The 26,467-nt window shown below is 40.8% G+C and overlaps 1 protein-coding gene across 3 annotated transcripts in view; it reads right to left on the reverse strand.

The window, feature by feature from the left end:
* Positions 1-26,467, reverse strand: part of Pgm1 (phosphoglucomutase 1) — a 72,953-nt gene that overhangs the window by 18,206 nt on the left and 28,280 nt on the right. For 2 of the 3 annotated variants that reach the window (XM_020169077.2, XM_074079888.1), the window contains exons 2-7: positions 19,149-19,311; positions 18,667-18,813; positions 17,000-17,125; positions 14,372-14,562; positions 12,950-13,104; positions 10,424-10,539 (exon numbers count right to left, since the gene is read on the reverse strand). In XM_020169077.2, the coding sequence (XP_020024666.2) occupies positions 10,424-10,539; positions 12,950-13,104; positions 14,372-14,562; positions 17,000-17,125; positions 18,667-18,813; positions 19,149-19,311 (898 nt within the window). Of the gene's footprint in view, positions 1-10,423; positions 10,540-12,949; positions 13,105-14,371; positions 14,563-16,999; positions 17,126-18,666; positions 18,814-19,148; positions 19,312-25,448; positions 26,075-26,467 lie in introns of those variants that run through there. The other variant, XM_020169076.2, reaches the window with a different exon arrangement.

The following is a 26,467-nucleotide window of genomic DNA, read 5'->3' on the forward strand; positions in this document are numbered from 1 at the left end:
TTACAAAGCAGTAACAATAAAAACAGCATGGTACTGGCACAAAAACAGACATGAAGACCAGTGGAACAGAATAGAGGACCCAGATATGAAGCCACACAATTATAACCAACTTGTCTTTGACAAAGGAGCTAAAAATATACGATGGAGAAATAGCAGCCTCTTCAACAAAAGCTGCTGGGAAAACTGGTTAGCAGTCTGCAAAAACTGAAACTAAATCCATGTATATCACCCTATACCAAGATTAACTCAAAATGGATCAAGGATCTTAATATCAGACCACAAACTCTAAAGTTGATACAGGAAAGAGTAGGAAATACTCTGGAGTTAGTAGGTAAAGGGAAGAACTTTCTCAACGAAACCCCAGCAGCACAGCAACCAAGAGATAGCATAGATAAATGGGACCTCATAAAGCTAAAAAGCTTCTGTTCATCAAAAGAAATGGTCTCTAAACTGAAGAGAACACCCACAGAGCGGGGAAAATATTTGCCAACTATACATCAGACAAAGGACTGATAACCAGAATATATAGGGAACTTAAAAAACTAAATTCTCCCAAAACTAATGAACCAATAAAGAAATGGGCAAGTGAACTAAACAGAACTTTCTCAAAAGAAGAAATTCAAATGGCCAAAAAACACATGAAAAAATGCTCACCATCTCTAGCAATAAAGGAAATGCAAATTAAAACCACACTAAGATTCCACCTCACCCCTGTTAGAATAGCCATCATCAGCAACACCACCAACAGGTGTTGGCAAGGATGCAGGGAAAAAGGAACCCTCTTACACTGCTGGTGGGAATGTAAACTAGTACAACCACTCTGGAAAAAAATTTGGAGGCTACTTAAAAAGCTAGACATTGATCTACCATTTGATCCAGCAATACCACTCTTGGGGATATACCCAAAAGACTGTGACACAGGTTACTCCAGACACATCTGCACACCCATGTTTATTGCGGCACTATTCACAATAGCCAAGTTATGGAAACAGCCAAGATGCCCCACCACTGACGAATGGATTAAGAAAATGTGGTATCTATACACAATGGAATTTTATGCAGCCATGAAGAAGAATGAAATGTTATCATTCGCTGGTAAATGGATGGAATTGGAGAACATCATTCTGAGTGAGGTTAGCCTGGCCCAAAAGACCAAAAATCGTATGTTCTCCCTCATATGTGGACATTAGATCAAGGGCAAACACAACAAGGGGATTGGACTTTGAGCACATGATAAAAGCGAGAGCACACAAGGGAGGGGTGAGGATAGGTAAGACACCTAAAAAATTAGCTAGCATTTGTTGCCCTTAACGCAGAGAAACTAAAGCAGATACCTTAAAAGCAACTGAGGCCAATAGGAAAAGGGGACCAGGAACTAGAGAAAAGGTTAGATCAAAAAGAATTAACCTAGAAGGTAACACACACGCACAGGAAATCAATGTGAGTCAATGCCCTGTATAGCTATCCTTATCTCAACCAGCAAAACCCCTTGTTCCTTCCTATTATTGCTTATACTCTCTCTACAACAAAATTAGAAATAAGGGCAAAATAGTTTTTGCTGGGTATTGAGGCGGTGAGGGGGGAGAGGAAGGGGGCGGAGTGGGTGGTAAGTGAGGGGGTGGGGGCAGGGGGGGAGAAATGAACCAAGCCTTGTATGCACATATGAATAATAAAAGAAAAAAAAAAAGAAGCACCTAGAAAGAGATGCAAGTCCAGAGAGATTTGATATAACAAGGTTGTAGGAAATGGAAAATGGTGATTAGATAACTGGCTTGACAGTTTGGAAAAAAACAGTTTTTTCTCGCTTCATAGCCCTACACCATAAATAATTTCAGATGACTTAGAAGTTTTAAGGTAGATATTGAAAACCTTTAAATACTGCAAGACATATTTACTTTTTAAAAAATCTTGGGGAGCTATTACTACATATAAATTCACTGTTAATAAAGGGAACCAGTTACTTAGTTGTCTACTTAAAATTCCCTTTTGCATACAGCAAAATTACTATGATAAAACTAGAAGGCCATTGACATACTTTAGAGTAAATACATTTATAATTATAAGGAAAATATTTAATATACTCAGTGTAGATTTTTGTTTTTTAATCTGGGGGTTGAACTTAGTATCTTGTACTTGCTTAACGTGTGCTCTATCACTGGAGCCACACCCCAGCCCTTTTTGCTCTTGTTATTTTTGCAATAGCAAAAGGTCTTGTGTTTTGCCTGGATGGGCCTGGACCACAATTCTCCTATTTATACTTCCCATGTAGCGGGGATGACAGGACAGGCATGCCACCACATCTAGCTATTGGTTGAGACAGAGTCTTGCTAACTATTTCCTTGGTTTGACCTTGAACTGCTATCCTCCTGATCTTTGTCTAGAGTAGTTGGGATTACAAGTGTGAGCCACCATACCTGGTTTAGGAAAAAGTCTTATGTATTAATAAGGAAAAAACAAAACGTCTATAGAAAAATAAGATAAGAATACAAATAGGCAACTCTCAAAAAAATAAATACAAGTAATGAATTAACATAACAAAAAGTGATATCATTTTTCAGAAGAGAAAGTTAAAATCACAATGAGAAACTGCTACTTGCTTGATAAATGGCCACATACTTTAAAATCAGAACACTTAGTATTAAGAGAGGTATAAGAGAAATGGTATTCTAACAGGATGCCAGTGGGAGTACACATTGGTATCATCCTTTGGAAAGCAATTTAGCAAAAATATTAAAGCCTTAAAAATAAGCTTACTCATAGAAAAGCAATCCCCATTCTGGACCTCTTTCCTTACCCAGTAAGGGATTAGTTGAACAAACTGTGACACATTTTTCTCCTCCTAAGGTCCCTGCTAAAATCTTTACCAAAATTAAGACAATGGCACCTTTCAATTTATGCTTCTATACATAAAGACCCTCTCCCAAGACATTGACTTGGTGTTCTGGGGGGCAGAACTCTTATTTTTAGCATTTAAACTCCTTATTCTAAACAAAATACAGACAGAATCGAGCTCTATTTTCTGATTTCTGAGTAGGACTCGATCTATACAATCCCTCTATAATCATGTTTTGCATATTGTCGTATCTTGTATTCTTTAGGTACCTTCCTTCCCTAGTTGACTTCCCAGCAGGTATTATTCTTTTTAGAGCTTTCAAAATACCTAGCACGATGGTGGCCACTTAATAGGCATGTAGTGAGCTTCTTTCCTTCCATTCTATACCCTTTTATACCCAGCTCAAATTCCTCTCCTTTGAGAGTAGCTCCCAGACTCCCAAGGCAATAATGAGCTCCTTTCTCTTCTCTGAGAGCAACCATACAAGACATCTACGATGGTAACAGCCTTCTTGAGCCCCAGTCTTCTTCTGCTGCTTTCCCATACTAACCATGCATTTCTTAGAAGAATGTGGTTTTGTTTTTTTTTTTTAATCATTGTAACTAAGTCTGATGACTAGCATAGCACACAGAATATGGCAGATGGTTAATGATGAATGAGAGCATGAATGAGGGAATAAATTAAATAATTCATCTACTCCAAAAGTTTTCTTTCTCTTTTTGATTCATAAAAATAAGCAACTTTTTCTATTTTTTTTTCCCTGTTTGATAGGATACTACTTTTAGAAGAATCAGTCCTCAAGACCTGGGTGCTTCAAAATTGGAGACAAGAGGCAATACTTGGAGTACTTTGTGTAACAAATTTTGGAAATACTTGCCCAATGTTATTATTTATAGATTTTTATTGGCCTTTACTGCTATTTTAAGCTCTCTGTCTCTTACATACAGCTTTTGCAAATGATGCAATGTGTTCGCAATAGTTCATGCTGAGAAGCAGGATTCTGGCAGCTTCCCCAATATATTGGGAATTGATGACAGCAGTATACAGCTTGGAATTATTTCTCTGTGCTCCACTGAGCTTTTTCTTCCTTTTATTAATTTTTTTTAAAAAATTTAACTGATACACAAAAATTGTACATTGATGTTTTTCATTTTGGGGGGCTAGATTGAAAGTATGGATGTAACATACCCACTCTAGATAAGGGATTTGGAATTTTTTTTCGTCTTATGTGGAAATGAAAACTTAAAATCTTATCCAACTCTGACCTTGATACTTGATGATAACTAAGTCACTAAATATGTCTGCCTTGGGTAACATAAACAAACACTCTATTCCACTTTGTGGCATCTTCAGTCTGCCTGGGTGTTCTGATTAATCTCTGTAATAATCCTGGACATAAGTAATTGGATTATTACGCAGGAAGGCTGGATAATTTTCATATTCTTCATTGTTGTGGTAAATAATAACAGGTTTCTACTGGAGAAAGGCAATGGTGCATGTATGTGTTTTAAACTGTTCTGATGGTGGTAGTTCAGTACAAAATAGTTTATGCTTAAGAAACTGAAAACCTGGAATTGAGACTCAGTTACTTCTAAGCTGTTTGAATTTGAACAAGTCACTTCATTTTTCTGAGCTCAATTTGTCTACTGCAAAAGGAAAAAAGCAAACCTCTCACACAATTGCAAGAAATTCTTGTGATAAACCAAGTGGAGATACTTTGTAAACTGTTAAGTACTATATAAATGCAGGATATCATTAGTAATAAGGAGAAAAAAAACTTTTAGGGAAAAGCGATATGTTTTTCACTGACCTTCTAAAGCTTTCAAAAGCAATGTCTCTTAACCGTACAAACTGAGGAAGAAAATGGAAAAATATAATCCAACATGCTTTTTTCCTCTGGGTAGTGGGAAGTTCCGCCCCCCCCCCCTTTCTTATTTTCCCATAACAAACACGAATTAACTTGTGTCATTATGCTAATTTTAAAAAAATAAAAGAGGCCAAGCTCACATCAGTATAAGAAAAGGGAAGACTCTCTGGGCAGAGCTGTGGTCCCAGCCAGCACAGGGTAGTTAGTGCTGGGTTTTGCTTTGGGCCTCTTCATTCTTGCTCCAGCTCAGGGAGCAACTGAGCACATGGAAATTCTGCCCCTTCAGCATTGTCAAACACCTGTCATTGCACTTCAGCCTAATCAGCACCTTGTGATAAGTACAAACTCAGCTCAGTCAGGGCATGCTCTGGGTCACAGCCAAGAAAAATGTCAACCCTCGCTGAGGGAGCCAACAGCTAACAGTTTAGGGATTGGGTTACATTTACCAGCATGGGCATCTCAGGAGTTGCCAGCTGCTCCCCTACCAGGTGACAGCCTGGTGGCAGGGATGGGGCAGCTGACAAACAGCTAAGTGGAGTTCTCTGAAAATACCAGTGTCTGTCTGCCTCTCCCTCTCCAGGCAACTACTTTCAACTCACTCTCATCCAGGATGCCATCTTCTTTTTTTTTTTTTTTTGCAGTACTGGGGCTTGAACTCAGGGCCTACACCTTGAACCACTTCACCAGCCCTTTTTTGTGATGGTTTTTTTTTTGAGATAGGTTCTTGTGATCTATTTGCCTGTGCTGGCTTTGAACCATGATCCTCCTGATCTCTGCCTTCTGAGCAGCTAGGATTACAGGCATGAGCCACCAGTGCCTGGCCCCAGGATGCCATCTTTGTCCCCTCTATGCTGCTATCATTCCCCATGGTAACCCCTACACTTGACTATGCATTGTGTCCCCAGCTGGCATAGGGCTCATGGTCAGTTGTCAGGGACAGTTTGCCCCCAAATGTCCAGGCCCCAAAGTCTCATCCTCTGCCTTCCTCTGCTCAGACAATGAATATGTCACTCAGAAAGGATGGTGAGCTCTGCAGGAAGTCACTCCAGCTCCAAAAGGGCTGTCCCCAAGAGTTCCCAGGCTCTCTACTTAGCACTCCTCCTGCCCTGGCTATGGACCACCCTAGGACTTTGTTTTCTTTCCATTAGGTGCCTTCAGAGGGAGGCAGTAAGTGCCTGGCAGGCAGGAACTGTGTCTTAACATGAAATTGATACTTAATATGAATCAGTGCTATCATGATCCAAGTACCAGGATAAGCTATGTCTCCTGACTTCATAGATGAATACAGACACAGAGGTGAGGAGACTGACGTGCAGTTAGTCTACCAACTGAGTTAGTTCTACTGGGGTATTCTGTCTGAGATATCTATAGACTTGGGATTCAGCAATCATCCCAGGGACCTTTGCCTACAGGGAAAAGTACTCAAGAGCTGTGGAAGTGAGAATGGGCACAGAAGCAGACAGAAAACCTAGTCTTACCCCCACAGAAACAGATACAAAGCATCCAGAGCACCTGGATACTCATAATTACCTGGCGGGGTCAGACATCCTTCCTCAAATGGAAACTCACTGAGGACATCTTGCTCACCATTGTCCCTACGGCTTAACCCAGCATGTGGGACACATGTAAACTCAGTAAGCATTTGAGGAATGAATTGGTGAAAAGAAGTACAAACATAAGGAACTTTTCTTAAGAAATAAAAGCGAAAAGAAATTTGCAAAGAATTATGATATATTTCTTCAAGTTATCACTCCTGCATGATACGTGATCACTTTTAAAGAGGGAACAAAAAATATTGCCAACCTTCAAATCCGGATAGATCATAACGTACTAGCATATTGTCAAATGAATACCAAGTTTATTTTCAAGTAGGGTTCCTCTCCCTCCTTCCAGTCCCCCATATTGCTGAAGTACATTCTGTACTATTCAGTGATTGCACTTTCAATTTCTCAACAAGACTAAGGTGAAGCAGAACTGATATTCTGCCCTCTGCCATTGTGTATACATACATGTACCACTGTCCACAGTTAGGAAGAAGAAACAGAGTACACCTGGAGATCAACTCAAAGCAAGAGGTCCGTCTTGTTCAGTTTTGTCCCCCATTCTGACTCCCTAACAAAATCCACGTTTATCTCTGGCATGTGTAGTGCTGCTGTCAGAGGGTGCGTCCCAACCTCTGTGGCTGTGATAAACATGCAGGAAATTTGCTGCTCCACCGCGAGCAGGCAGATGGATATGTGGAAACCTTATTTGTACAGTAGTGTGAGCTTCTATAAATGCTAGTGGTTTATTTTGCTTGGTGAGCCAGTTCCTCTAAAGTCTGGCTCCTTTGCACCTCTTTGCAAAAACACTTCTTTTCTCTAGTAGAAACTTGCTTCCTCCCATGAGACCTTGAGGTCCCCCCCAATGCTGAACTCTGGAGTGGGGGATGGTGTTGAATCCTTACAAGACTCCCAGTCCACTGTAAGAGATGAAGTGAGGACTCTCTGTGGAGGTGGGTGTTAAGGTAGGAAAACACTCACTCACTTATGGTCCCAGCATCATGCAGGAAATTATATCAAGTGACTTTTAAAGTTATTTTCTTCCTACAGCAGGGCTCTGTCTAAATAGGAGGTGTCTAGAGAAGAGTGCTCACTCATTCATTCAACAAGGATTTACTGAACACCTATTCTATGCTGGGCTCCGTAGGAAGCTATTAGAATATAATGGAAAAAAAGAGAAGTAAGACCTCTGTCCCAGAACTTAACAGTCTAGTGGAGCCAACAGACATAAATCAAAAATCATAAACGATTGTAAAAGTATAGCTGCAGTGAGTTCAACAAACAGTAGGTATGTGAGGCCTAAGAGCTTGTAATCAGGGCATAGGGCACACTTCGGAAGGTCAATGAGAAATTGCCTTTGCCATTACTTGGGAAAATACAGAAATAAAGAAACTTGTACTCAATTAAACTTTAAATTTAAAATATTTCAAAGCTCATAAAATCATTAATGCTCATCCTGAGAAACTGTAAAGAACTAGAAACGTTCACCAGCAAGGGACATGGTGGATGGACATCAATGTCTCTCTAACCAAGGGACTAGGAGTTCGATTACACAAGTTAGTCTGTGTTCAGTCATGGCAATGGAGAGCCATGGCTATGCAGCCAGTTTTTATAATATTTAATAATTTGTTTATCTTTAACAAATTGTTTATCTTAACAGTTTTTTTTTCATTTCTGCAGTGCTGGAGTTGAACTCAAGGCCTACACTTTCAGCCACTCCACCAGCTCTACTTTTTTTTTTTTTTATGATGGGTTATTTTTTGATAGGGTCTCTCGAACTATTTCCCTGGGCTGGCTTTGAACCATGATCCTCCTGATCTCTGCCTCCTGAGTAGCTAGGATTACAGTCATGAGTCACCAGCACCCAGCTATTTTTTTTAAAGAGAGAGCGTTTGCGGATTAGTCTCACGGTACATTCTCTTTGGATATAAAAGGCACTGAAGGCAAGAGATAACCATAGCTAGCACGAGGTATTTGTTGAATGAGTTAATAAGAACAAACTTTAACAAGCAAAGTGTAAAGTCTGACACTTTCAGTCAAAGAAATCAATCCCACAGTATAACAAGGGACTTTTCTTGACAGATGCTCCTGGGTTAAAATTACCCACGACCTGATGCAGACACAACAGTATTATAAAACTTTCTAAATGCTAAAATAACTGAAAGTTACATCAAGAAAAGTACATGGGACTGGGAATGTAGCTCAGTGGTAGAACACTTGCCCAGCACACACAAGGCCCTGGGTTCACTAGAAATCATCCCACCCTACTCTTCACCTGCCAGGCCAACCCTAGAGGATATGGGCTCAGTTCTGGGCATGGGCATAAACTTCCAAGAGGAGCACTGATGAACTCAGAAGTATCTAGTTCTAGTGTGAAATGAAGAATGACTAGAGGAATCAAGGACGGGTAGCCTGGAGGAGACTAGACCTGAAAGCTCCTTCTAGTACTTGAAGGCCTGCTGTACATGACAGAAGCAGCCATACTGTATTGTCTTCAGGCTCTTTCCAGGGACTGCACCAGGGACTCCTGCTTGGCTCTGGGGCTCTGATCCTCCAATGCTTCCCACATGAGTCTATGGGAATGTTACAGGGTGTACTACCAAAAAAAAGGATAAAAGGATATTATGAATTGTAAAAATTTGGGGGAAAAACTGTACTAACTGTGTTCCTTACAGTAGAATGTTCTAGAAGCTTCAAATGCTAATACCAGTGAATATCCATGTTAGAGAGGTTGGTTTCCCAATCTAGTTCTCATGAAACTAGTATTCTCCTACACACCCTCACACGGGAAAACTGTTTCTACACTTGTCTCTTCTCACTGGGTTCAGCACTGATACAGGTACATGGGGGCAGTAAACCAAAGGTTTAGACAGAGTGCTTGCCTCTAAAGTTATCTTCATTCATAGAAAAGATTGTTTGATGCCATGGAGCATTTCATTTGTAAAGCATCTCACAGAATAATGTGGCATCACCCACAATTTGTGAAGTAGGACAAGACTAATCAATGGTCTTGTATTCTCTGATTAAAAACCTAGATCTTTGGGAAATCATCTAGTATTCTTTGTGGACATTGTTCAACCTCCAGTTGAACTCATCTGTCTTTTTTAATACCTTCCAATTCTATCAAGTCTATTCATTGACAAAGAGTACTAACACTCTCTCAAAGATATTAAACAGCTTAGAACTTTGAAAACATAGACAACCTCAAATCTACCACCCTAAATCTGGATTTGTATGAAAGGAAAGGAAATGAGTGTTCTGATTCATTCAACACAGCATGAATTGAAGTATAACTGCAAGGTTGAGAGATTGCTTGTGTTTGATCTTCTTTTCCTTGCTAAAGAGTGACTATAGAGTAATAAAGGACCAAGAAGACCAGTTGTTTACTTCAAAATGTTGGATAAAGAATGAAAAGAGATGTGACCTTAGACCATAGCCACGTGACTGAGTAGATGTTTGCAAGAGAAACTGAGGTAGGTAGGATGGGGTAATGGGGAAGGTCATAGAGGAGGTGGGATTTCAAATGGGCAGAGGAGAGGAGGGAGAGCACAGAAAGTGGAATCTAAGAGTCTTGGATCACTGCAGAGTATACCCCATTTTACCCTTTCGACATACTACAATGTATGCATACACCCTTGTACACAAGGATGTATTTTTAATTTCTTGATCACCTACCAACTTAGTTCCACCTTAATGCTCTCCCTTCATTTAGCCTTGATAAATCATAAGTTGTTGTTATAGAAAACTTGGGCCTATGAAAGAGAAAGATTTAATGCTGTACTAAAACCTCTTCTTAAGTAAAAACAAAAAACTGACTTGCTCCACCATATTTCTTTTTAGAAATGAAAACATTTATTAAGGTTTCCTTGGCCACCGAGGTAAGAAAAATATGTTTATCACTCTGTTTAATCCCTACAGACTTGATGACTACACTGCCAACGAGGCCCCCAAACTTCCTGTCTTAGTCGATGTGATCCTCTGAAAGTAAAATTAGCCCTCCTGGCTAAATGTGCTTGCTGCTTTTCAGATGTGTATACTTCACTGAGGTTGTTATAAATAAATTGTCTTAGATTTAGGACACACCAGCTACTGCTGCTATTTCAGGGCTCTCTTAGCAGTCTAAGTTTTCACTGGAGGTGGCAGTTGTGGGGAAGGAAATACTAGCACAGGAATGCAACTTACCAGTCCCGAAGCTCTCCTCCCCACAAAGGGACAGTTTGCTTGCATCCATCAAATTCCCAAAAAACTTCCAGCCAGTTGGGGTCTCATACAAAGCGATCTTTGTAGCATTAGCCACCCTTCAAAGGCATGAAATCAAAGTTACATCACAGCAGGACTGTGAGCAGGGCCGTGTAAGGGATGAAAAGAGCAACCGTTATTGTAATCAAGGATCCCATGTAGTACTGCTTGGAGCTAGACAGAATTCTAAGACTGGTGGAAAACATAAGAGAAAACTTATGCACAATGGGCTCTTCTATGTGGATTCAGAGGAAGGGGGAGATGGAGAAGAAGAAAGAATTAATTCAGATCACAGTTTAATATTTTAGAAGAAGCAACAGTAAAATATGCAGAACTATTTAGGTGGCTATTTAAGCCCATGTGTCTGCATAGACTGTGTCTACAATCATTCTAAAAAGAACAAAAGAATGATATTTTGATGTACTTATAATTACAGAATCATAAATTCTGGGTTTGGGAGGTCAGCATTTTGCAGAGAAGGGAAAAGGGTCCAGGTCAGAACAAGGTCACACAGGAAGGATGACTGACAGCTCATGTTCCTTTTATCTCATCAGAAGACCCCCAAAAAGTGCCCAGTGGGGTCTCCCATTCATACCAGCTATGTCTACTCTGAGCAGTGGTCCATTTTCTCCTCCAACACACCTTTTACTCCTCTCTGTATACCTTTAGACTAATGAAAACTGTTGAGTAAAGATAAGGGTTATAGCTCAGTAGAGTGTGTGCTTAGCATGTATAAGACTCTGGGTTCAATCCTCAACACCCAAAATTAACAATAACAACAACAGCAAAACCTTTGAGTGACTTTTAAAAAAGATCTCTTTCCTTTTGAATAGAAGTTCCCTGAGAAGTCTCCTGCATGACTTCAGTGAGAACTGCTTTCCACAATGCTTGCCTTATTCCTAGAAAGGCCATGTAGCATTTGGATTCTAACATTGGCGGAAAATCAGGTCTAGGATTCTGAAAAGTATGAAAATACAATAAACTTTTATCTGAGTTAGGGGGTGCTTCAGTTGTGAGTCTACATGGATTATCAGTGTTTCCCCAAGTTGGAATTTCACTGCTTCTGGATCGCACAGAAGTATGTATTTCAGGGCCCACGAGGCTAACACAACAGTGTGGCCATCAACTGGCTCTCAGCCCCAGATGGAGGAGCTGGAAGCAGAAGTTCTGGGTTCTAATTGCTCTAACTCAGCTGTGGGGTCTTCAACAAGACTGTATTTCATGACTTTTTCCTTCTTCTTTAAGAATTGCTGTGAGGAACAGCTGACATGTAAAAAGCCCTATAGGAACTACCAATCACAACCTAGCTATCAGCTACCCTTTTCTTGTTAGCTGAAGTGAAGTCAGCCCTAATTCTACAACTATCTCTTCTCTAACAGGAAGACTATTGCATGGCCCTGTGGTTGGGGCCAAAGATCTGGGTTCAAATCCTGACTTCATCATTTACCAGCTGGGTGAATCACAGCAATTTACTTAGCTTCTTTGTCCTTTTGTCTTCCACCAGTAAAATGGGTTAAATACAACATTTACAAGGGATTGGCCTAAGATTTAAATGACTTAAAATAAGTATTTAGTGTCCAGGAATATTCCGTAAAGGAAATAATCAGTGAAGCTTGGCTATTATAAGCAAGCAGATTTCTACATACTACTTTTCTCCCTGGCCTTGATCTTTTATCCATTCATTCAGCAAAAATTTCCTAGGCACCCAACATGTTCTAATAGCATTTTCCATGGTCCTCATTTGCTATTTATTATTTTTTATTTTTCTGTTGCTTTAGATGTGCTCTTGTAAGCCACCTTAAATCTTCTTTCATGAAGCAATGCATAATAGACAAATATACATGTAAGCAAATACTGAATGTAATTTTTTCTGTTTTACCTATTTGAGCTTTCTTTCTGTTTTAGATTCTGGATAAATGAAGAATTATTGTGTTTGTGTGCAGATGGGAAATCCAGTTCTACTGAAACTCTAAATTACTGCAAACTGCTGCTTCACTCACTCTGCACACTGCTGACGGAAATGGAAGCTGTAGAAGGGTGTCCTGTGTACGGTGGAAGTGCCTTCCATTTATTCACTCACTAACTTTCAATCATTCATCCATTTCTAAAATGCTGCATGTGTGAGTATCCTGCTGTGTCAGGCGTGCTATGGTCAGGCAGAGTCCAGGAGGGTGAATAAGACAGTCTTTCTCTGCAGAAAGACTGAGCAGTCAATCAAGCAAATGGCAAATCAGTGCACAGTGTGGTAAGTGCCAGGGTGGAGGAAGGGCAAGGTGCAGAGGGAGTCCAGGATGGGACATCTAACCCTGAAAACACTCACCCACCTTCTCATTCAAGAAACACTTGGCACATTCTGTGCATCAGATAGATGGCTATGCTGAGAGGGGAGGAGGCTCTGCGGTCCAGCAAAGGGCATGGTGAGGCCCAGGACGATACAGATGGGAAGGCTGAGTGAATGGTGAGACCTACCGGTCCAAGGCGCCACTGGTGGGCATGCTGCGTGCGAAGCCACGGACCCCGGTCTGCTGGAAGTACGGAATGCTGAAGATGTTGGCCGCGATGACCGCCACGGAGTCCGAAGGGTTCACAAAGAACCCGTGCTTGCCCAGAATCATGTTCCGATCCTTGGGAAGAAGAGAAATCCAAAGGGAGACCTTTTAGTTAAACTTCAGAAGAACACAAACTATCTTTCATGGGAGTTTAATAAAATTTAAAACTGTTACATTTACTCATACTGGGCTTTAAATACTGGATTTTATTTTTAATGGTTTTGTTCAGTCCCACTAAACCAAAGGCACCTCCATATCCAACAGTTAAAACTGGTTTCAATTAAAGTGCAAGCACAAACTCTTGTGAGCCGAATCCTCTGTTCTCCCTCCAGAGGCTGGCTAACTTTAACCTCCTAGACCTCTTCCAAACTCTGGAACCAATCATGTCTCTCCCAAAGGAGAAGAGAGGTCTCACAGAGAAGAAATGTTGACTGTGTAAACAGTCATTGATAGGTCTACCAGACATCCATTGAGGAACAAAGGCAGATTTCTTCAAGGAAGTGTTTCTAAATCATGGTCCTTTCATTTGGTTCTGGACACAACAAAATATACTGTCACCTTCACAGCTTCTGAGATGCCTGATACACACTTACACCCAAGGAACTGAGAGTGAGGAGAAAAATCCCAGCATGCACTGCACCAAAAAGATGTATTGCAAAATAATGTCTACTATGAACTACTTTAATTTACCCAAATTTTGATACTGGAAAAATTATTTTTCAGGAAATAGTTTTTAGAACAACAGCAACGAAAAAGATAAAAATTCAATGTAACGAACATATAGAGAACCTACTATCTGTAAGACACCAGGGCTACGAACCTGACTAAGACACATTTCTTCCTCGTTTATACCTGTAAACAACTTATTTAGAAAAGCTTTAATTGTAGAGAAAGAATAAAATATAATTCTCTCAAGTTAATCTTCATAGAAGCTATAAGTTATATTTTCATCATTTGGCTAACGTGAACAGATGAATGGGTATATGATAAAATCACAGCCTTTTCCAGAGGTTAAATAATCAGTCAGCTGCTGGTTAGGACAGGTATGTGGAACTCGTCCCCTTGTGAAGTACCAGTCACATCGTAACCGGGATCTAATTAACCCTGCCACTCTCAGCAAGCATGAATGGCTGAAATCAAATACATGAGTTACGTTTCAAAGATCTTTACCTCTTTCTGTTCAAGAAAGGTCTTTGAATAATTTAGTTCTGACCTCAAGTTCCATGCAGGATCCTTGACAGTTGTTCACCCGGCTCCCAGGGCCTGGCAGAAATACCCATTTTTTCCCCCCCTCTACAAGGCCCAGTCTTCATGAGAATTCATTCAAAGGCACTGTACTCACCCCATCTCCATCAAAGGCGGCCCCAAAATCATGCTCTCCTGACTTCATGGTCTCTACCAGGTCAGCCGCGTAGGTGAGGTTGGGGTCAGGATGGTGGCCCCCAAAGTCCTCCAGGGGAACACAGTTAACTGCTGAGTTTGCAGGAGCACCAAGTTCTTCACAGAGGATCTTCTTCACATAGGGGCCCACAACTATATCAAGTACAAAATCAAAGCAGGAAGAATCAGAAAATAAAACATTAAGACATGAGGACTGAACAGACATACTCTGGGAAGAGGAATGGAAGAACAACCGTGGGAACTGCAAACCGTGCTGAAGGGGCTGAGGCTGAGGTGGATCTGACTGGTGTGGAAGGGTCTACACAAAGCACTAGTGAGAGGTTAGATCAGAAGCGATGGGGCCACAAGGGAAAGAGTGGGAAAAGGGAAGGGAACCACTGCTATGAAGGCCCTTTTGCACAACTATACCAGGTGTTTCACAACCATTTTCTCATTTGGGCTTTCAAAAAATCCCTTAGGATTGTACAGCTTAGGGCTTAAGAGCTGGACTTTGGATTAGGTGATCTAGGTTCAAATCCCTGTTTTGTTAACTGCACAACTTTGGAAAAGTTACTTAATTCCCCCGTACCTCAATCTCATCAACCTGCAGAGGACCTTAACAGTACCTACCACAAGTACTGATGGGAGGATTACATATGTTAATAAACATGAAGGGGTGAGAACAATACCTGGCACCTATGTTCCAAACATTCAAACTGTTATTCTCACTTCCAGTTATAGATAAGAAAACAGAGTTTATTCGGCCAGGCATGGTGGTTCACGACTGTATTCCCAGTTACTGGAGAGGGAGCGATCAGGAAGACTGCAGTTCAAGGTCAGCCAAACAAGCTGGACATGGTGGGGTGCACATTTAAAATCTAGCTATATGGGAGGTGTAGGTGGGAGGATCTTGGTCCAAGACTGGCCCTTGGCAAAAGTCTGAGATCCTGTCCCAAAAAAACTAACTACAGACAAAAAAAAAAAAAAAAAAGGCTGGGAGTGGGATTCAAGTGGGTAGAGCACCTGTCTAGCAAATACAAGTGCAAGGCCCTAAGTTCAAACTCCAGTATTGCCAAAATAAAAAGAAAGAAAGAAAGAAAGAAAGAAGAAAACAGAGTTTTAGAATTGAAGATTTGCCCAAATCTACACAGCAGGAAGCTGGGATTAAAGCTTGTATCTTTCTACTATATCAAACTACTAACAAACAAAGCCCAGTAACAACAATAAATAATAAGAAACCAATCACGCATTTACAGTGATGGTCTGTGAAACTACCAGGAATATTCATCTCTAAAATGTTGAGAATGCTTCCTTGCTCTCATTATGGAAGATACTAGACCCAACACAGACAGAACAGTACAGAATGTGTGTCTCCCATTAGGGTCACATGTTAAGTAACCTATCGACACGCTACGGAATGAGCTGAGAGGAGGAGGAACACTGAAAGGACTGGAGGAAAGCCACCTCCTCACAGCTTCTCCTACTCAGCATCCCACCATGCACCCCCCTCTCAAGCCAGCCCAGCCTCCTCTATTTTGAGGTCTTCATGCCTTCACTACAGCCATTCCCTCGGCAGGAATGACCATTGCTTGATGTTCTACCACCCTAGGTCGTTCTTTCACAAAAGCTGAGTTGGCTGTCACTTCTTCCAGGAAATCTTTTTTGATGCCCCAGTCACCCTGAAGAGAATGCTTGAAAATCTATCTAGGCCTCGATTTATTGGCCTGGTTAGTTTGATCCCCCGTCATCTCCCCAGACACCACAGTCTTCGAAGGAAGTTGCCTGCAAGTCCCCGCTTGTTCCTCAAACCGGCACATCTGACGTGGCTCAGATACATGTCTGTTGGTTGGTTGAAGAAGATGGAAGCCGTCTGTATGAGCAAGGAAGTAGACCCACTTTGTGAGACTCCAGATGGCCAGTGAGGATCCAAGGAGAGAAGTTCCAGGAACCCCCAGCCCACTAGGAGATTTCCTAACTGTGGTGTGAATTCTAACAGGAGACCAATTCTTCCCCAACCAGGCAGACAAGTGCGTGGATTCCACACAAGGGAGAATCCTTGCCACCTAGAGATTCTAAAATTTTAAATTATCGCAAAACAATAATTCTTATATTCTGACATGTGAGAAAAACCCACAGTTCTGATTCATAGTCTTGGCTACTGTCTCTACACCAATAGAGACAGTAGAGACCCACAGAGGAAAATGAGGGGGAGAGCTACATCCTGTTGTTCCCGAATTTAATCCTCAGCTTGCTCTCCCCCTCATTTAAAAGAAGGGAGTGTACGGGTGTGTGGGACTCAGGAGCATGCTAGTCACAGCTAGCAAATGGTCACCCATCAGACATTCATGGTGGCGCACATGACGGGGGCGTACACAACACATGCATGTGGTTCAAGACCTGATGCTTAATGTGGGAACACTGACCTTACCGTGATAGGTTTTTATTTGTGTGAAACTTGCTCTGATTGCAAAACAACTCTGTTTAAGCCATCAGAGTCTTGGGAAGCCTGTTGTGAAGGCACATGACACACCCCAGAGAGAGCAGCTCCGCAGCTCTGAGAGAAGAGAATGGAAGAGCCATGAGTCTGTACCTCCATGCATGGCATCTATCCGGACCTTTAGTCGGTTTGGAGAAGAAAGGAGCTCTTTCAGTGCATTGAAATCAAAGATGTTTCTCAGCATCGTGGCATATGCTTCCACCGAATCCACGATTTCCACTGTGAGAAGGAGCAGTGTCCAGAGGAGGAAGAATGAAATGTGATTAGAATCACTCCACTCGGCAATGATCGCATTGCTGTAAACCCGCCACAACCATTTCAAAAGGACAACTACTGAGCAGTTCTGACGTGAAAGGCTGGTAAACAACATCTTATTCAAGACGAAAGATTTTTCTTAGGGGGAAAAGTTCTTTAGTCCTGTTTTATAGATGAGGAAGGTTAAGGTCTGAAGATTAAGGAACGGACCTCCACAGCCGGGGCAGGACACACCTGGGGTTTTCAACAGAGGCATGTATAGAAGCTGCTCTGCTGCCCCCCTGCCTCCCCATGCATCCTCAGGACAGGTTATTTTGGTGTCACAAGTAACAGAAAAGGTAATGTCTACTTTCACTTTTTTCCCTCTTTTTCCAGGTCCATTACCATCGAGACTTAGTGGTAGAGGACTGGAGGTGCGGCTCAAGCAGTATGAGGCCAGCTTTGTCAGCTCAAAGCCCTGAGTTTAAACCCTATCCCACCAAAAAAATAAAAAGGATTTAATGGTATCGGCTGGAGACATGATTCAAGTAGTAGAGGCACTGACAGAGCCTTGAGATCATATCTCAGTACCACCACCACCACCACCAAAAAAAAAAAAAAAAAAACCAGGAAGAAGGTTTTCTTTAAAGAATCATTTTTTGCATGCACTGTTAATAGAATAAAAGAAATGTAAGAACTTAGTATTGTCCTCATTACTGGATTTTTCAGGGCTTCTGAACATTTTCAACAACTAAGTTCAAACAAAATATGTGCTCCCTAAAGTGGCAGTGCAGAGGAAAGAGCATGTGTTAGGGAAAAGTCAAAATGCAAGTTACATTGCCAGCCATCTCATCGTCATTTTATTAATGCGAATAAAGTTGTAAACATTCCTTTCATCAATTATTGCAATACCTTGATATTCAACAACAAAATGTTAGTTAACGACAGCTGCCTTGGAAAGAGTTTCAATGTAGCCCAAACAACTGATTTTACTGAATATTGGGGCAGGAAAAAAAATGGAAAGCCCAGACTTGGGAATCATTCACACTGAGTTTGAATCCTGTTTTTAGCATTCACTATGTGGCCATGAATTTATTACTTAACCTCTCTCAGCCTTTTCTTCCTCCTCTGTAAATAGTGATCACTGATTGTGCTGCCCTTACAGGGATACTGTGAGAATAAAATGGAGTAACACATGGAAAGAGCTTGGCACACAGCAAGAACTCAACCAGAGTAATCTTAGAGATCTCCTAGTCAAGGGTGTTTGGTTTACCTCTGTGGAAACAGAGGTCTACGGTGTTGGGAATGAGTGGCCTGATGTCACATAGCTCATCACTGGCAAAGCCCAGAGAGCCTAATTTCTAAACTCCCAAACCTAATTCTAGACCTACTAGTTTATTAATGCACTCAAAGCTCAGTGATCACCATCTTTCCAAAGATGAAGACCCACTTTAATAAAAATGAAGGGAAAAACTGCTGAAGCTGGAAACAAGAATGAGCAGGAAGAGGAAGAAAAGTAGTCATGCCTGTGAAGGGCTTGAACTTGTTTTCCAGGTCAAACTGCTGCTTCCCCAGGACACCGAGGTCTACCTTCAGGTCAGGGCAAATTGCATATTCCTCAATAGTCTTGCTGATTTGGAAAATTTTATCAGTTATTGCTTCTGGAGCAGGGCCTGGAAATCAAACAGCAAACAGTGGGTCATTTGTGCAGATCACATGAAAATACAAAGAATCCAAAGTGCAGTGATTCCTCTTCCCTTGTACATTGACCGTTGCATCATTCAGGCAGCAGAGTATCAGGATTTTCTAAGAGAAAATATCCTGATAGTGACAATTCATGCTGGTCATATTCAGGTACAACACAATGAGAAGCATTTCACTTTCCCCAAAAGGAAGCAAAGTCCCTTCTTGAAAGGGTGAGAAGGAGAACCTGGCCTTGAAGGCTTCAGGTACTGGCTTAATCAATGATATAGAAAATTACCTACTCTCAAGACAACAGCAAACTCACCTCCATTAGAAATATTGAATTTGATTCCAAAATCTCCATTAGGCCCTCCTGGGTTGTGGCTGGCTGTCAGAATGATCCCACCAATGGCTTTGATTTTTCTAATGATGCAGGAGACAGCAGGGGTGGACAGGATTCCATTCTGTCCAATAACCAAGCGACCAATCTATGAGAAGAAATTCAGAAAACACAGCTTAACATCCATAAATCCAGAGCTACCACACAGAAATGCCAGAATAGCAAGAAAAAGGACAAAGAAAATGCTGTTGGACCAGAAAAGCTTTTCTTTAGAGAACATCTATATCTTGGATGTCTCCACCACATTACTGAAATGGAATCAGCACTGGTGAACACAGACATTCCTTCACAGGGCTTTTGGGACTTTGTAGTTTCAGAATAGTGTGTGGTCTGGGGTGTTGGAAGGTGCTAGCAAGAAAACATAGTATATTCACAACACAGCCTTTCCAGAGCAGGTTCCTAATTTGGATATACTGAAAGAGTGTGAGAAAGACCACATTTTTACTCAACTCAGTCATATTTTGAATCCACAATGAGAAAAAGGATATAGGTTTGACTAGTCAAAGGGACTCGACCCAAAGAGAAGGCTTTTGCAATGCAAGATCTTAAGAGGTAAATTGACCAAACGTTATATGAAGAATAATATAAAATGTACCTTATAAATTTATCTTTCCAGTCAAGCTTATATTTTTCATGTAGTAGAATTTTTCAAAACAGGATTCACCTACTTATGTTAGGGTATGTCTAGATTACTTCTTGAGCCTAGGACAAGAATGTGGGAAGTGATTACTGAATAAGCCAGTCAGAACCACCTACATGAAAAGGCTATACTTTTCTCTAGCTCTCACAGATGGTATTAGCCTGCCTCTTAAATCTTCCTTTGCTAAAATAATAGTAATTTACATGTGTTTCAACATGACCCAAGTTGGAAAAGAAGTTTTGTCAGTTCCTCTGACATACTTGGAGAAGATGGGACTGTTACATTAAAAATTTATAGTATGTTTGTACCTTTCCTCCATTCTCCTTTATGAGACAAAAAAGGGAGAAGAATTTAATTTTTTTCCTTAGTTATTTCTTTAGGCACCATGCAATCTAAATATGGAAGAAATGATTTGATGGTGGAACATGTGTTTCTAAAGTGTAAGATGCCATAAGAGAGCTGGGCATCGTAGTGCACATCTGTAATCCAAGCTAGAGGTAGAGGAAGGATAATCACAAGTTTGAACCCAGCTAGGCAAAGGTGACAGCGAGATCCTGTCTCAAAAACAAAATAAAAACAAAGGAACCAGGGGTATAGCTTAAGTGGCAGAATGCTTGCCTAGCATGCACAAGGCCTTGGTTTCAACCACAGCACTGAAAAACAAACAAACAAACAAACAAAAAAAAATAAGCTATCTGGACATCCTGGAGAATATTTTTCTGGGACTGTTAACTTTGTCATTATCTCCACCACCACCATAAGTCACTAAAAACTTGACTTCCTTATAATTCCTCCTTTCCCAACTACCAAAATTCTCCTGGAAGCAGCTGGCTCATTTTCATCATTTCTTAGCTCTCTGATATCTATCTCTGAACAGTTTTTGTTGTAGTTGCCCTAATGTATTTGTTTTATCCTTCCTCCCCCAGGAAGAGGTACTCACCAGGATAAGAGCTATCAGAGGCTCCATTTTAGAATTAGGGAATATACAGATGATACAGAATTGATGCTGATGATCATTACTGAGTACCTACTGAGTCTCTTCCTCCATTTGGTCCTCCCAAGTACCATCGCCAGAGTTGCTATGATCTTCCCATTCCTTCATTCTTATGTCCATTCAACATCAATAGTAGTTAGCACTCATGGAAGGGTACTACGGCCAGTGTTGGCATAGATGACATGACAAGGTCACACAGCAAGTTAGTCATGGCTGGGGAAGGCATTGAAACCTCCTGGCCCTGTACAGTGGGAATGGTGACATCTAACCTTTCCAGGAGTTTCCTTGGGTGCTGGTGAAAAGAATAAAGGCCTAAAGAGTAGAAAGTTTCAGAATTGTGTAAGTGGAGCTTAGGGGTGGCCATTTAATCAACCAAAGTAGCTGCTAGGGTTATCTAGAAATTGTGTTGCACATTGAGCAAACCAGCTTTTACTTAGTTTTTGTATGTAAGGAAGGAAACGCTGATGACTATTCTGCTACATCACCCAAGTCACCTCTTCATTCTACCATTCCTTGTGGTGAGACTTGTAGTCAGAAATGGTCCCAGGCTAAAGGAATTATGCATGTCCTAAAAGTAAGAAGGAAAGCTGAGAAACAGAAACAAGGAAAGTCCATGGTCACTTTTCTCTCAAGCCCAAAAAGAGGTACATTTGGCCAACATTCTTCCCTTCTACAGCAGACTCTTCCTTTGAATCACCCTCAGAATATAAGGGAGATACTATTTTATTACCCTTCTTCTCTTAAAGAGAAGACCATTATAAAAGCTCCTAACAGTCTCCCTCCTGACCCTTTCTTGCTCTATCAGGCTGAATCCATCCCACCTACTTTATAAATCCACACAGTTCTTTCTAATCACCATAACTCTGTGTCCCTTCTCTACTCAAAAATCTTTCTGTACTACATGATCCGGAAATTCCACTTCCAGGTCGAACCCTAAGGAACTGAAAGCAGGTCTCAGACAATTCTGTACCAACATTATCAGCAATATTACTCCCAATGGCCAAAAGAGGAACAGTCCAAATATCTTTCATCAGGTGAAGAGATAAAAAAAAATGTTGCACAGATACAAAAAGGAATATTGCCCAGTCTTAAAACCAAAGGAAATCAGATTGGAGGATGTTATAGAGTGAGTGAGTGAGAACATGAATTGGAGATAAAGTAGATTTAAGAAAAGAAGGATCTAGCCAGGCACTAGTGGCTCACACCTATACTAGTTACTCAGGAGGCAGAGATCAGGAAGATCACGGTTCAAAGCCAACCTCGGCAAATAGTTCACAAGACCCTAGCTTGAAAAAACCTATCACAAAATAGGTTGGTGGAGTGGCTCAAGGTGTAGGCCCTGAGTTCAAACCCGAGTCCACAAAAAAAGAAAAGAAGAATCTGGGAAATACCAAAAGAGGACCATCTGGAAAGTTCAATACAATAATAAAAATGGAAACAGATGCATAATCGCTCAAAAAAAAAAGAAAAAAGAAAAGAAGGAAATCTTATCACATGCTACAATGTGGATGAAACTTGAGCACTTTATGCCAAGTGAAATTAGATAGTCACAAAAAGACAAATAGCATCCAATTCCACTTACACGAGGCATCTAAACAGTCAACTCATAGAAACAGAAAGGAGCATGGTGACTCAGGGGTTAATGGGGAGCTGTTGTTCAGTGGGTACAGAGTTTCAGTTTGGCAAGATGAAACATGCTATAGAACGTTGTGTGACACCTATGAGTACAGTTAACACTACTGAACTGTGTAGTTAAAATAGCTAATGTGGCAAATTATGTTTTTACTATAGTTAAATTTTTTTTAAATTGGTTACTCTATTGAAAGAAGTCATTGCTATCTACAGATATAAATGTGTTTGGAAGGACTTATATGGGGGTAAATATTCTTTTAAAACTCAAAAATAAGGGAATAAAATTCTGACCCCTGCTCCAACATTGATGAAGCTTGAAGATGCTGTACTAAAGTGAAATAAACTAGGTACAACAGGACAAGTATTGGGCAATACCACTTATGTGAGGGACCTAGAATAGGCAAATCCATACAGACAGAAAGTAGAATTGAGCTTGCCAAAGGCAGGAGGGAGGGATAATGGGGAGTGACTATTTAATAGGTATGGTGTTTCTGTTTGTGATGATGAAAGAATTCTGGTGATAGATAGCGCTGAAGGTTGCACAGCATTGTAAATATAATGAACGCCACTGAAAATGGTTAAAATGATAAATCCAATGTTATGTGTAGATTACCTTCCTGACTCCCAAGTTCGAGGCAGTTCCCCAAGCCTGGCAATGGCCTCTGTCACTTCCCTCCTCTCCCACCACTGCCTTCCTCATAACTCATGTGTTACCACCAAAATGGGAACCTCATTGCTGGTTAAACTTTTCTAGTCAAGCATAGCAGGGAGCAAAGTTTTACATTTTCCTCTTCATTGGAAAAATGCCATTTTCTTGTGCTTCATTAAGAAAAAAACCCAAAAAACAAGCTCCATTTTCTTTGTCTTGCTAGTCACACACATGCTAGTCTCTCACCTCTCAGTGTTCTTTCAAAGTCAGAACTCTAGGAACAGAGTGAGACACCAATATTCTAAATGGAGCCTACCAATGTCTTACTTTGCACATTAAAATGTCTTATAAAAGTAGCTAGCTCTATGTAAATAAGAATAAAGAGAAACTTCTAATGGAGGCTAATTATACTCTATACCCCATCAATGTATCAGATAAAAGTACACTAAAGGAGGAAAAATGAAATGTTCTCCATTTCATTCACTAGGCAGAAAAGTCGCCCACAACTGCACAAGAGAGAGTAGGTATTGAAAAAAGTGAAGAAACATTGCTTTTGCCAAAATTTGTAGCTATAATTAATCTTTTTTTAGATTTCCTCCTGCAGTCCTACCCACAACACAAGGGATATTAATATAGTCAGAATGCAGGCTATGTTAGAAAGAGAAGAAACCAAATCTTTTAGAATTTCAAAGGTTTTTTCAGATTATGTGCCTTATCAGTCCACTAAATGTTTTAAGTAACTCAGTTGGCCAGCGTGACCACTTTAAATGCAACCCTATTTTTAATAAGGAATGTCCTTGAAAATATTGCTTGGACTGCCACAGCCCTAACAAACAGGCAGTTACCATACTTCATCAATTATTATCACTGAAATACATTATTTAGCAAACCTTCAGAGAATAAATGTGAGAAAGTCTATAGGATCTGCTGTAATTACCTCTTCCACATCCGTCAGGTCCACACAAAAATGAAATGGAGCCAAATACATCACAGCAAAGGGGACAGTGTACTAAATCCACTCAGCAGTCCAGATACATGCAGAGAGATAATGTCCCATTTGTCCCCCTCGAAAGATTAAAAGCCTCTTAATACTGTTCCCTGTGCAGCTCTCCTTAAAGATGAAATTTACAGCATGTCACATTTTATCTTAAAAATGTGTATGTTTCATAATAATTTCATATTTGAGTGCTTTATCAGCATTGTTTTACATGAGAGGCATTCAGATTGTAAAACCAACTATCGAAAAAAAAAACTATCGCAGACAACAGAATCTATAAACACTTTGAACTTTAGTCTGGTGGTGGTTTCTTTTTTAATTTTATTTTTTTCAAACATCTTCTTGGTGTATTTATTAAAAGACTAAAGAATGAGCACATTTGGCTCCAATGCTAAATTTTAGGTTCTCGGAACCAGAACCTCTTCCACAAAAGAAAAACGACACTTAAATTTTACAGGTACCAAAGGACTGTGTGCTTCAAATGCTTGCTAGGCTTATAAAACTCTAACAAGACATCATTGGTCCCACACAGGAATCTGCAGAGCAAAACCACAATGCCCCATGCACCTTCTATAATTCAGTGTGCTGTGCAAATTGTTAGGTTATCAAGATCAATGCTTTCTGGTGCAATATGCCTTCTGATTTGCTTAATCCAGCCAACATGGTTTTCACGATGCAGAGCTTAAGCAGAGCCTACTTTCTATCACAGTCTTACAGGAGTTATTATCTCTACCCTGCTGCACAAATTCACCACACACAGGGCTTCTTTGTGTCCAGGGTCATTATAAGCAGATCCCTCTGTAACAGATCCTCTTGGAAGGCTCGCACCTACCATTTTCCAATCACCTCCTAGCATTCTGCATGACTATCAGCATCCCTCAACAAGAGCATGCCCTGGCTTTTGTTTTCCTGTTTGACAAGTGACTGAACAAGGAAGCCACTGAAAGCACACCAAATCCTCCTCTCATCACCTTTCATAACAGCCTTCTTAAACAGGATAGGGCATCCTCAGAAGCTAGTTATAATGTAGACTCAAAAGCTTAAGCCAGGAGTGTGCTTTCAATGTCTGAAAAGCAACAAGTACTTTCCAAACAACACAGACAGAACACAACACAGATGAAGCTGACCTTACGTTCCCAGATCCCAAAGCGACTACTGTAATTCTGGAATATTTTCACAACATGAAATCTAAATGGGTGTTAGTAGAATTGAGGTGTAGACCACATATACATCTTTGTGCATTTGCATATTTCTGCGTGATTAAGAGGTTATTTGGGTAGCCAGAGACGTGACAACACTTATCGGATACCAACCCCATTGGCAGCAGCCATCTGCACTATTGTCTCTATCGCTGATTTATTAAAATACCGCCCATCTCCACCGACCACCAGTGATGATCCCTGGCGATCTTTTAGGTCTATGGAAAAGAATATACTCTGGATGAAATTCTCCAGATAGCATGGCTTTGTCTCAAAATAATAGGTTTTCTTTCGTAATCCACTCGTTCCTGGTTTCTGGTCGTTGTAGGGAGCTGTAGCAAAAGTCAACAGAGGGAGAGGACCTTCTTCTATTTTTCTATATGTCCCAGAAATCCATTCTTCAAAATCACTCATCTTTGATTTCCACCACTTGCTTAGTGAGGGTATCCAGAATGCAGTTGAGGGTCCCCAAAATGCCTGTTCAACCTGAAGCTACCACCATGTCACCTGCGTAACTAACACAGACGTTTTGTCTGGATGATCACTCTCAATGAGATTAATTCCGTAGCGTTGTCGTCCCTAGAGGGAAGTTTGAGCCACACACCCCCACACAGCCACACACACTAAGCAGATCTTCAAAGTTGTTTTCACAAGGATACTTCTGCCCACATAACCCAGCCAGATACCCTTCAATTATTTTTGCCTCTTTCCCTGTTTGGGTAGAGGAGCTCCAGAGTGCTGCCTGCAGCAGACTTCAGTTATAGACAGACACCAGAGGCTGCCAGACTCCACTCTTGGAGCCAGGGGAGGACGAGCAACTGCAGTCTCAAGAAACAGGTTAATGAACAAGACACCTGGCACAGTTCTCACTGCTCCTGACAGCCTCTGGGCATCCATCACTGAGAAAGCCATCTGTAGATAAAGTTGCTCTGTGCCACCTAGCAAGTTAAAGGTCAAGCTTAAAATGGAAGTGAGGGATCTCGGTTACCTCTGGTTCCCTTATTTCACTATCATTTTGATACCCAAAGGATTTTTATTTTTACTTCTCACATGCAATCTCAGGTGGAAGAGGGAGTAATTATCTAACAAAACAGATTTATTCATTGGCCACCAAGATTTTAACAAAATAGGGC

Source organism: Castor canadensis, chromosome 7, assembly GCF_047511655.1.
Source record: "Castor canadensis chromosome 7, mCasCan1.hap1v2, whole genome shotgun sequence".
NCBI classification, from domain to species: Eukaryota; Metazoa; Chordata; class Mammalia; order Rodentia; family Castoridae; genus Castor; species Castor canadensis.